Source organism: Enhydra lutris, unplaced genomic scaffold, assembly GCF_002288905.1.
Source record: "Enhydra lutris kenyoni isolate GAN:26980312 unplaced genomic scaffold, ASM228890v2 scaffoldscaffold2, whole genome shotgun sequence".
Lineage (NCBI taxonomy): Eukaryota > Metazoa > Chordata > Mammalia > Carnivora > Mustelidae > Enhydra > Enhydra lutris.
In genome coordinates this window covers 11,978,866-11,990,669 of record NW_019154086.1, presented here as the reverse complement: position 1 = coordinate 11,990,669, position 11,804 = coordinate 11,978,866, and the positions used below count along the sequence as shown (strand labels likewise).

The following is an 11,804-nucleotide window of genomic DNA, read 5'->3' as shown; positions in this document are numbered from 1 at the left end:
GCCGCCCGACGCCCTGCCCCCCCACTCTCACCTCGTCACCTCCCCGCCCAGTCGGCGGGCCTCTGAGGTGCGCGGCGCAGGCGCGGAGCGAGGTGGTGAGTGCGGCCGCAGAGCTGGGGCCTGGGGCTTGGCGCCTGGCGGGCAAGGCGTGAGGCGCGCGGGAGGGAGAAGGGCCGGCCCGGGGGAGCGCCCGAGAGCTCGAGGGCCACAGCGGCGCCGCCCGCCGGCAGGGCCGCGCGGCTGCTCCGCCCGCACTCGGGCGCCTCGGCTACCGCCGCAGCCTCGGAGCTGCGCCTGGGCGGGCCACGGAGTCCTGGTGAGTGTGAGGAGGAGCGGGCCGGCGACGTGCGAACGCAGCCTCCCACAGGAGAGGACAAGGAAGACCCCACGACGTCTTTTTAAATGAAACCCTGCCTCTGTTTTAAGACGGGATGGCGACCCCTCCCCCATCCCGGAGGCAGTTCCACCCCCGGCGGAGGACGCTCGGCCCCCTGCTGCTGTTTTCTTTATGGCGCTTTTGGGGTCGGGGTTTAGGAGTCCCCGCTGGTCGCCTGGCCCTACTGGGCCCGGCGCGTGGCGCGGGCGTGGAGGCGGCTAGGTCCGGGGGTCTCCTGCGCGGCCCCTCTGACCGGCGTCTCCGGTGGCGCCTGGGCTCCCGAAGCCGGTCGGTGCCAGGCTGGCCCCCCGCGTTGCGGAGCGGCTTCGGGACTCTGGCTGCGAATCCCTTGTTCGCCCGCAAGCCTCCGCGGCCGAAAGCAGCCTGACGCTCTCATCTCGCGCCAGTGGCCTGCCCCCCCCCCCACTTAGGGTGCTCCTACACCCCTTTTGGTTTTCTTTTTCAGTACAACCTAGGACGCGAGTAATTTGAAATAATTTCAGTTACCTCTTTGCGAAGAGGTAAAAATTTGGGCAAAGACTGATAACTCAAGTTGGACGTACCGTGGGTTCTAGTTTAAAAACTCTACTGAAACATTTTTTGTGTTTCAGTTCTTTTAAAATCTGGAGAATATGTACTCATTCTGAAAGGAGGATGAAAAAAACTTGCTTTTAAAACCTTGTAAAAATAGAGCTTTTGATTGTGAATACTTGCCTTATTTTTATTTATATTAGATGAAAGGCCTTCGATGTCGATCTGTTTGATATAGGTACTGATTGCGTGTTATATGGCATTTTGTACAGACATTCTTGAAAAAAATGACAGGTGGAGAGATGCTGATAGGTATTTTGCAAGTTGCTTTTTAAAAAAAAAATCAATGTTTCATGTGGCATGGTATCATTTTTGTAAATGTAAAACATATATGTATATCTTAGCATAGGAAAATGTCTAGATGTCTGTATACCAAAATGTTAACAATGTTTTTTCTGGGTGAATAGATTCAAAGTGATTTAATTAATTTAAATTAACTTATAACCTGCTGTGACATGTATTACATGGGTTGTTTGTTAAATGGGGAAGAGAGAGTGAATGAGAAGGTGACTCAAAATCTTCCCCATGAGAGGAAGACTTAGTGAGGAGGTTGATAAGACATCTTTGAGTAAAAAACCAAACTTCTTCATCAGGGCAGTTATGTATACAAAAAGCACATAAGAATATTTGCTGAAATGAAAGATGTTAGCATTTCTGGTCTTGAGTAGGCATCCTAGCATCATGCTGGAAGGGTGGGAGTCAGACCTTTCCTGATCAAGGTGATCCTATTCCTCTCACCGGACAGCCTCAATCCAGGCCAGCTTGAAACATTAATTTTAATGCCATGCTTGGTTTCCTTTTCTTTTTCATTCTTCAAATTGGAAAGAATTTAAAGTGTGTTCTGAAATAGCAAGAAGCTACTTTAATGTTGGGCCAATAGTTTTCATTGTTCTCCCTGACAGTTTTAGAACATTTAAAATATGAAGTTTAATGCCCTGGGCTGTATAAATTCTGGAAGTGTACAGAAGAGGTATTAGGAATAAGTCTTGAGGTTTTAGCTTATGGCGTAATGAGAAATTTTTGAATGTACTTGATTGGGAAGGGTTCAAGGAATGCTATTTGTATTAGGTAAGCCATTTTATATAGAGATACTATTTCTATAAATCTAACTTTTCAGTTTCTTTGGGTGATTCCCTTCCCTTCTTCCTGTTGGTGACTAAGAACTGGAAGATGTAACTTGCTGGTAATAGTGATTAGCAACAAAAATTACTTACACAGTTAGTTGTTCAAAACTCAAGAGTCAGAAGACATGATTTTTCAGCTCTGGTTCTGCCACTTAGTTGACTTTCACTGAATGTTTCCTCATCAGTAAAATTGGAGTGAGTTTGGTGGTAACCCTTCTGTGTACTTCACAGGATTGTGAAGATCAAATAAAATAAGAGGAAAATGCTCAATAAACTAAAAAGCACTGTCTTATTACTATATGATCCATTAATTATAAAGCTAATTAATGTACCCAGAACCTAGTGAAGCAGCAAAAATAGTGTGTGCACCTCAGGTACCTTACTAGTAGAAACAAGATGGTCTCAGTAATAGTATCAAGTTTACCTGCTGTGTATATCACTTTGATGATAAGAAAGGCAGCATATAAAGCTGGCAGAGAAAATGTCCGTTTCTTTTTCTGACATTCCTTACATGCCCTTCTACAGTGAAAGAACACTAACCTGAAATGGAAGAGTTGATTCTGATTCTGACATTAATCTGTTACCTGAATTGTAACTCCCTATTTGTATCTCCCTATTTCCAAAGCATGTGCTTTAAAATTAGATCCTTACTCAGATTCCAGTGCTACCACTTATAAAGAATTTCCTGGACTTAATTTTACTATGCCTCGGTTTCCTCATCAATTGATACATCAATCAATACATCAATTGATATATAATCAATTTTGAGGGAGTGTTGTATATTTTTCATATTATAGGATTAAATAAGATAAAACAGCCTGGCACATGACTGGTGTTCAGTAAATGGTTATTGTCCTTGTATTGTTAAATAATCTATAAGGACTTAAACAGTTCAAAGTCTGATTTGGTTTGCTTTCATTATGGCTGAATAACCAGATTTATATTCCTATTTTGGTGTTAAAATATAGCTATAGTTTTAGAAGGTAAATTTGTTTCAAAGAAATATGACACATGAATATACTCACATATTTATCAGTTTTTAGTGCTTAATACAATATGTTCAAAAGATTATTTATACTTGAATTAATTCCACATAACTTTCCAGTTAATTAGAGACCTGGTGCCATAGTATTCTTGAATCTCAAAAGTGAAATACATTTTTGCTAATGTGACTTCCTTTGTGTTTTTTCCTACAGGCATTTTTTACCATCTGTGAAAATTTCCCTGTAGTTCATTTCTCCTCACTACAGTGTTAAGAATTATACCAAGTAAGTGGAATGTGATAAAAATCATTTAGTCAATTTTATAACAGTCCATTGGAATTTAATCATTTAATGATTAAACAAAAGTTGCTATCTGTGTTGTTCTAAATAGAATGTTGAATGTGACCTTATGAGTAAGAAAAGAATTTTTTCTTGAAAATCATATTCTGAACTTCTATGTGATGAGTATATTTTCTGGAAATCAGGGGATCGATACAGACTTTTCAAGGGCATATATCCACCGTTAGCTTGAAAACTATATCAAAATATTCCCAATTGTAAGAAATGTACCTGTCTTATTCTTAATAGGGTACTATAATGATTTTTTAAATAAAAATAATTTAAGAGCATGGTTTATTGTAATTATCCTGTTCTTAAAATTACATCAACATTTGAAATGGACTTCTCAACCTCACCAAGAAAAAACAAAACAGTACTGGTGTCCTGCCTTTAAACTTGATCAGAAAAGTAAATCCAAAATATAAATGGAAGCATTGTTTAACACTTCTCTTACAAAGTAGATTTTCAAGTGGCGCACATACTTCTTATTCCCAGCAAGTTCTTTAGTTAGGAGGAATTTTTATAAAATATTAACAATCTTTATTTGTGACATTTTTGTTAAATTTTTCCATTTTTAGATTGCAAAGATATGAATGAATATCCTAAAAAAAGAAAAAGGAAGACATTACACCCTTCTCGTTACTCAGGTCAGTGGATTATTTTAAAGTTGGGCCCTGGATTGAGTCCCATGCAATTGTATTCTTACCCATTTTCTCATAAATGATCAGATAACAGTTAAATATCTGAGTCAATTTTTAGGTAAGAGAAAGCTTTAAGTTCTTTGAATATATATTCGTCATTGTCCCACGTGCTAGGCGCACATCAGAAGTTTACAGACATTATTTAGTATATACAACTGAGTAGTTGATAGATATTTAAAATTAGATATCCAAGGTTGCATGCTTATACAGCATAACTTGAGATTTGCTTGTGTGATTCCCAAGCTTGTTCTTAAGGTACATTAACCTTGGTGGAAGGTATTTGGATTGTTGGGGATAAATTTTTTATCCTATACATTATTTTCAAAAATGTGAACTTTATTTTGATTGTGTTATTTTAGGTCCTTTGGTTGAGGTCCTCTACTATCTTGGCAATAAGTGAGGTCTTAAGAAGAGAGGTCTTTAAAAAAAAAGAGAGAGAGAGAGAGAGAGGTCTTTGATTTGACTTATGCAGAATTTAAGAAACAAAACAGAGGGGCATAGGGGAAAGGAGGGAAAAATAAAAGAAGATGAAAGCAGAGAGGAGACAAACCATAAGAGACACTCAATCATAGGAAACAAACAGGGTTGCTGGAGGGGAGGGGGGAAGGGGAGCGGGTAACTGGGTGATGGATATTAAGGAGGGCATGGGATGAATGAGCCCTGGGTGTTGTATCGAACTGATGAATCCCTGAACTCTACCTCTGAAACTAATGAAACTAATGATATACTGTATGTTAATTAATTGAATTTAAATAAGTTTAAATAATAAAGTATATGTTGGTGCAAAAAAAATAGAGGTCTTTGTTGCCACCTGTAACTAATCTCACATATCTATATTTGAGATAGTCTCTAGCATACCTGTTAGCCCACCCAAGCTACACATTCATTCTTCATATCTGAGGAAATTAAGCCTGGTTTACTGCCTCTTAGCCCCTCCCAACAAGACTTAAAATGACTATTCAGAAGCCCTCATTGGTCCTCAGACCATTTCTCCTATGCCTTACTTCCTTTTCATTACATGGCAGATCTTCTTGGTAGTTGATTCAGTGTTAATTCAATGTTTTTTGAGGTTAATATATTTATCACATATTTATAATGTGTGGAATTCCGACAGTAAGGCAGATCTATCTTTGTGTACTTCAAGTGTTATATTGTAAATCATGTAATTGGTGGTTCTTGCAAAGCTCAGTGTCACTATCAGATCCGAAATATAGACGCTTTCAGAATTGAAGGAAATATACTTTATTACAAATATGAAAATTTATATATGGTGGATAAAGTGATGGCTTTACATGTTTAATTGTTTACTTGAAATTTTTAAAATTTTCCTCTTATGCTCAGATTCCTCTGGAATAAGCAGAATTGCAGATGGATTCAATGGAATTTTTTCTGATCATTGTTATAGTGTTTGTTCTATGAGACAACCAGACTTAAAATACTTTGACAACAAAGGTATATCTAATATTTTCCAAAATATCCTTTAAGTTGCTTTTATATATTTTATTTCTTATTTGAAAATGTGGGTAAAAGTTATGACTTCTAAATGGGCACGTATTCAGTTTGTTTAAATGTAGGGAAATTGGGTTTTTTTGTAAGAAAGCAAGTATGAATTTTTAATTTTTAACATTATTTCAGACCTGTAAATAAAAAGCGCACTCTCCTAAGCATTTTAGTGGCAAGGAATTGGTGGAAAATCAAGACTGACCCAGAGCTGGGAGCATTTATGATGACAGGTTGGGAATAGTGTTATACACAGTTCTTCCACTCAGCTGTAGTCTAAAGGGCTAATGGAAAGGAAGGAATGGAGGGTGAAGCATTCAGTGTTTTTCAGTCTTAACATCTTTTGTTGAGTCTTTAAAACAGCATTGGGTAAATGATAAAAATTTGCATTTGCTCTCTTCTTTGCAACCATCAAAACTGCCAATTTCCTTGAGCTCCTACCAGAGGCACAGAAATACAATTTTTTAAAAAGCATAAGGAGTTGGAGATATTTGTATGAACTCATGTTTGGCTTAATAGAGACACAGATGGTTACATACAGAGATAATTATAGTTATGTCTGTGTATATGGAGCACTGTACAAACGTGTTTACTCTGTTAGTTGAGAGGGCCTAAAAGATATGACACCCCAGTGGGAGTGAGCCCAGATTTTGGTTTTTAAAACCATTCTCCAATAAAAAGAACTAGCACTTGGAGAAATGGCTGATTTAGTTCTAAGGTGGGAAATACATAAGATGAGCCTGGAGCATTTTGTAGTGCCAGAAAATAAGGAAGTACTCAACACACGCACATGATCCAGGTAGTCAGAGGAACACAGGAGCCAACTAAAGAGCTCCCAGTAGCCAAAGCTGAAACAGTTTGAGGGGAAAAAAAAAAATTAGAACCCCAACATATAAAATAAATATTCCTGAGTCCATACAGATGTAATTGTATGAATAAATTAGAAACTGTATAGAAGAATTCCAAATTATTTATGTAGACTCTCCTCCCTCAAGGAGGTGGAAAATAACTTTCCACTCCTTAAATGAGGACTGCATACAGGGACTTCGTTCCAAAACATAGCGTATGGAGAGTACTCTATGGAGAGCCTGCATCTTGGGTCATGGTCTCAGGGTCCTGGGATCAACCCCCACATCGGGCTCTCTGCTCAGCGGGGAGCCTGCTTCCCCCTCTCTCTCTCTGCCTGCCTCTCTGCCTACTTGTGCTCTCTGTCAAATAAATAAATAAAATCTTAAAAAAAAAAAAAAAGTACAGCAGAGAAACCTGATCAATACTACTTCAACCAGGTGATCACAGTCAACATCTACAGTAACAAATCATGTAAGTACTATGTACCCTTGATATGATGTGATAAAAAAGGCAGCTTGCCTCTCTGGTCTACCTCTAATAACCCATAATCCCAGTCTAATCATGGGGCATCCTATAAAATACCTGATCTCTACTCCCCAAAACTGTCATGGTCATCAAAAACAAGGAAAGTCTAAGAAATTGCCACAGCTAACAGTATCCTAGAGAGAGATGACAGCTAAATGTAATGTGAAATCTTAGGTTCTTGAAACGGAAAAAGAACATTAGGAAAAAATTAAGAAAATCTGCCTAAGTGTAGACTTTAGTTAATACCACCTTACTGGTATTGGTTATTAATTGTAACAAATGTATCATATTAAGAGCATGGAGAAATTGAAATGTAATGTAAGAGAATGGAGAAACTGAATGCAGGATATATGGGAATCCTCTGTATTACCTTCTCAAATTTTTTCTGAGAACTCCTAAAAATAAAGTCTTTTAAGAACAACAGTGACGGGGTGCCTGGGTGGCTCAGTGGGTTAAGCCGCTGCCTTTGGCTCAGGTCATGATCTCAGAGTCCTGGGATCGAGCCCCGCATCGGGCTCTCTGCTCGGCGGGGAGCCTGCTTCCTCCTCTCTCTCTGCCTGCCTCTCTGCCTGCTTGTGATCTCTCTGTCAAATAAATAAATAATAAAAAATCTTTAAAAAAAAAAAAAGAACAACAGTGACATGATATTGAAGCCTAGTTTTTTCTACTGACTTGTATTTCAGTTTCCCCATGCTAACTTTGAAACATGGGGTCTGGACTGAGGGAATAAAGGCTTACTCAAACTCAGTAATTTAAACTGAAAATTCCTAAGTAACTTTAATAAGTATATTCTAGTCCAAATGGGGCACAGATGCAAAAGTAGTTGCTTGTTTGGACAGATTATTTTGTGTGTCTGTTGGATAACATCTCTTTTCCTGGCTAAATCTAAGTCCTTTAGTTCCTGTTGGAGTTCAAAATTTTATTTAAAACATTTAGTGCTTTGTTTAATAGTAATTAATATTTAATGCTTTGATATATATATTAAGTATTTTTCCAAATCTCTTTTTACAGATGATGATTCTGATACAGAGACATCCAATGACTTGCCAAAATTTACAGATGGAATCAAGGCCAGAAATAGAAATCAAAACTACCTGGTTCCCAGTCCTGTACTTCGAATTCTAGACCACACTGCCTTTTCTACAGGTTAGGGAAACCAGTTGATAGCATTTGCTCATTTTATGTAGATGAATGAAAAAATTTTTGCCAATTATTTATTCATTAGGTCTTATTTAGTGATGATAATAGATGTGTTATATTTTTCAGAAAAATCTGCTGATATTGAAATTTGTGATGATGAGTGTGACTCACCTGAGTCAGTCAACCAACAGACTCAAGAGGAAAATCCTATAGAAGTTCACACTGCTGAAGATGTTCCAATTGCTGCAGAAGTACATGCAATTTCTGAAGATTATGATATAGAGACAGAAAACAATTCCTCAGAAAGTCTTCAAGACCAAACTGATGAGGAGCCACCATCTAAACTTTGCAAAATTCTTGACAAGAGCCAAGCTCTGAATGTGACTGCCCAACAGAAGTGGCCTTTACTGAGAGCCAATAGCAGTGGTCTCTATAAGTGTGAACTTTGTGAGTTCAACAGCAAATATTTTTCTGATTTAAAGCAGCATATGATCCTGAAGCATAAGCGTACTGATTCAAATGTGTGTCGAGTATGCAAGGAAAGTTTCTCTACCAACATGCTTTTGATCGAACATGCCAAACTGCATGAAGAGGATCCCTACATTTGTAAATACTGTGATTATAAAACAGTGATTTTTGAGAATCTCAGCCAGCACATTGCAGACACCCATTTTAGTGACCACCTCTATTGGTGTGAGCAGTGCGATGTACAGTTCTCCTCAAGCAGTGAACTCTACCTACATTTCCAGGAGCACAGCTGTGATGAACAGTACTTGTGTCAGTTTTGTGAACATGAAACAAATGATCCAGAAGACTTGCATAGCCATGTGGTAAATGAACATGCATGTAAATTAATTGAGTTGAGTGATAAGTATAACAATGGAGAACATGGACAGTACAGCCTCTTAAGCAAAATTACCTTTGACAAATGTAAAAACTTCTTTGTGTGTCAAGTATGTGGTTTTCGGAGTAGACTTCATACAAATGTTAACAGGCATGTTGCTATTGAACATACTAAAATTTTTCCTCATGTTTGTGATGACTGTGGGAAAGGCTTTTCAAGTATGCTAGAATATTGCAAACATTTAAATTCACATTTATCTGAAGGGATTTATTTATGTCAGTACTGTGAATATTCAACAGGACAAATTGAAGATCTTAAAATTCATCTAGATTTCAAGCATTCAGCTGATTTACCTCATAAATGTAGTGACTGCTTGATGAGGTTTGGAAATGAAAGGGAATTAATAAGTCACCTTCCAGTCCACGAGACGACTTGATTATCCTGCCATAATGTTAATGTAAAATAATAAATTTGACTTTTTTGGAGATGTTAAAATGAATGATTTTAAACATAACTTATGAGAATTGCTTTTAACAAGTAAGTTTTTTAATTGTCCAATTTTCTTGGCATTGCTACATTTTTCATTATATAATGGTATCCTAAATGTGTTATTTTCAGTGCATGATAGTTTAAACTACTCTTGGTGTCTGTCATCTTGTTTCTTACAGAACCTCTGATTTCATGAATTGATGAGAAACAGATGTACTAAAGAAACTAGACTACACTTTTCCTTTTGTAACCATGGGTGCTATTAACTTTTTTAAACTCAAGACAAACTCAGTTTTTCATCTTTGAAGTCATCAAAGTACTGCGTTATCAGAACTTAAATACAATGTACCATACAATTAAGTCCACTGATGTTTCCATTTATAAGCACCCAGATCCTCCCAGATAATCCCCATTAGGAATTATCTCCCAAGACTCAGTGGACTCTCCATCTGTATTATTCTTTTTTAACAACACTAGGAAGCAAGTGTTACAGTAGGAAGGGAAGATCCAGTTTTGTTGATGGTCTTTTTTTTTAATTCTCATTCTATTTTAGCCCCTATCTATGAGTTAAATGATTTTAAAATGGGACTGAGGAGGAACTGGTAAGGGGTTAGACAATAAAAAGTAACATTTAATAGCTCAACATTTTCACAATTCATTTTCAGTTATGTAACAGAGAAGTAAGTTCAAACTGCTGATGATAAATCATTTATTGACTGAGAAAACCCACTGAAGTATTAATCTGGAATTACGAAGATCTGGAAGATAAGGGGTTCTGGCTTTCTTCTTGGCTTGTAGATGGCCATCTTCATTCACATGGTGTTCTTCTCGTATGCAAGTCTATTTCTCAAACTCCCCTTTTTTATGAGGTCACTGGATTAGAGCTAACCTTAATGACCTTATTTTAACCTAGTAAAGATCCATTCCCCAAATAAGGTCATATTTTGAGGTACTGGAGCTCAGGACTTCAACATTTGAATTGAGGGATGGGAAAAAGAGACAAAACCACAATTCAATAGCAGCTTCTTAAATAGCAATATGCAAAGATATGATTTTGTCTATCATTGAACTCCAATGAACTCCTGCTAACAAACAGTATTGTTCAGGAATATTGATACAGTTGAAGAGATCCATTTATGACCTATGGTTTTCCCACTACAAGAACCGTGGAAATTTAGTCTATTTTGAGAATGGTGGCAGCAACAAGTTTTTTCAAAAATAATCATTTTTAGCTCTACTATTGTCATATATGCATAATTATATTATTAGAAACTCATCTGATTTGAACATTCCAGGTAGGGCTACCTGATAGAAATGTTTCTAAGACTTAATATCAGAGTATTTAAACTGGAAGAGAACCTTAGAAACCATCTGGTCTAAACCCTCTAGTTTTCTTAAGTTTCTTGTTGAAATAGGCCAAGGTCACAAAACCAGTTATAGGAGACAGGAGTGGAATCCAAGTTATTTGGCCTCCAGTCTAATGTTTCCATTACACCATGTTACATTAAAATCCAAGCTTTGTCCTTGGGGTGTTTTTCATGACTACTTAACATAGCTGTTTGGCTGCCTTCTTGGTAATTCTTTTTTTCATGCCTTCTTAATATACATCCACCTTCAAGAATTTTATTTTTAGGAAACAGACTTTAAATAAATAATGCCTTAGTGGGTTTTTTTCAATTTTGTATTTTATTACTTTACATTTGATCACATTAGTAATCAAATTAAAGTAATTGTAATGAAACCTCAAGAGATATTAATCCAAATTTAGACCCATGTAATTTTGTACTTTTTACTGAATCTGCATCTTGAGGACACATCCCACTGACAGTTTGTCCAATAAAAACTTTTTGCTTTGACTCCACTTTCAAATAAGTCAATGACAGCTGGTTTATATTTTTAGGTTAAAGAACTTATTCAGAAAAACAACCCTAACTATAAAGAGATTTTTTCTAACTACTTCTGGGTTTTCCCCCCCAAAAAAACAAACATTTCCACTGAACTCTCTTGTGATTTAAAGCACAGTTCAAGTCTGAGAATACATAATTGATAGTGATGTTTATTTGCACTACAATAGGATTCTTGGCAGCAAGAATTCTTGGCAGTAGCATTGGGCTACTTTTTTTCTTGCTTTTTTTATCTTCACCTTGTAATGAGTTATTACTTATGAAATTCCAAATTTCCCCTGTACTCCCAAAATTTGAAAGTGATTGTGCACTATTCAAAAGCCTCTCTTTCTGCTCGTAAATTTGCCAGTTTTACCATTTTAAATCAACTCTCTTAGATTTCATGAATGTGTGTCATCACATACTAACCGGTTTCTCCGTTTCACAGGGTCCATAGCGT

At 37.3% G+C, this 11,804-nt stretch overlaps 1 protein-coding gene across 1 annotated transcript; it reads left to right on the top strand.

The window, feature by feature from the left end:
• The first annotated feature begins 269 nt into the window (after nucleotides 1-269).
• LOC111149102 (zinc finger protein 639) lies at nucleotides 270-10,606 on the top strand. The gene is made up of 6 exons (XM_022506028.1): nucleotides 270-316; nucleotides 3,288-3,359; nucleotides 3,992-4,060; nucleotides 5,456-5,566; nucleotides 8,000-8,134; nucleotides 8,255-10,606. Exons 3-6 carry the CDS (start codon nucleotides 4,003-4,005, stop codon nucleotides 9,406-9,408), a joined length of 1,458 nt encoding a protein of 485 aa, XP_022361736.1. The 5' UTR covers nucleotides 270-316; nucleotides 3,288-3,359; nucleotides 3,992-4,002; the 3' UTR covers nucleotides 9,409-10,606.
• Nucleotides 10,607-11,804: the final 1,198 nt, after the last annotated feature.

Coding starts and splice junctions, on each gene's coding strand:
- LOC111149102 (XM_022506028.1), top strand. CDS start 4,003: ATGAATGAATATCCTAAAAAAAGAAAAAGGAAGACATTACACCCTTCT. Junction 5,567..7,999: donor AAAATACTTTGACAACAAAG/GTATATCTAATA, acceptor CTCTTTTTACAG/ATGATGATTCTGATACAGAG. Junction 8,135..8,254: donor CCACACTGCCTTTTCTACAG/GTTAGGGAAACC, acceptor TATATTTTTCAG/AAAAATCTGCTGATATTGAA.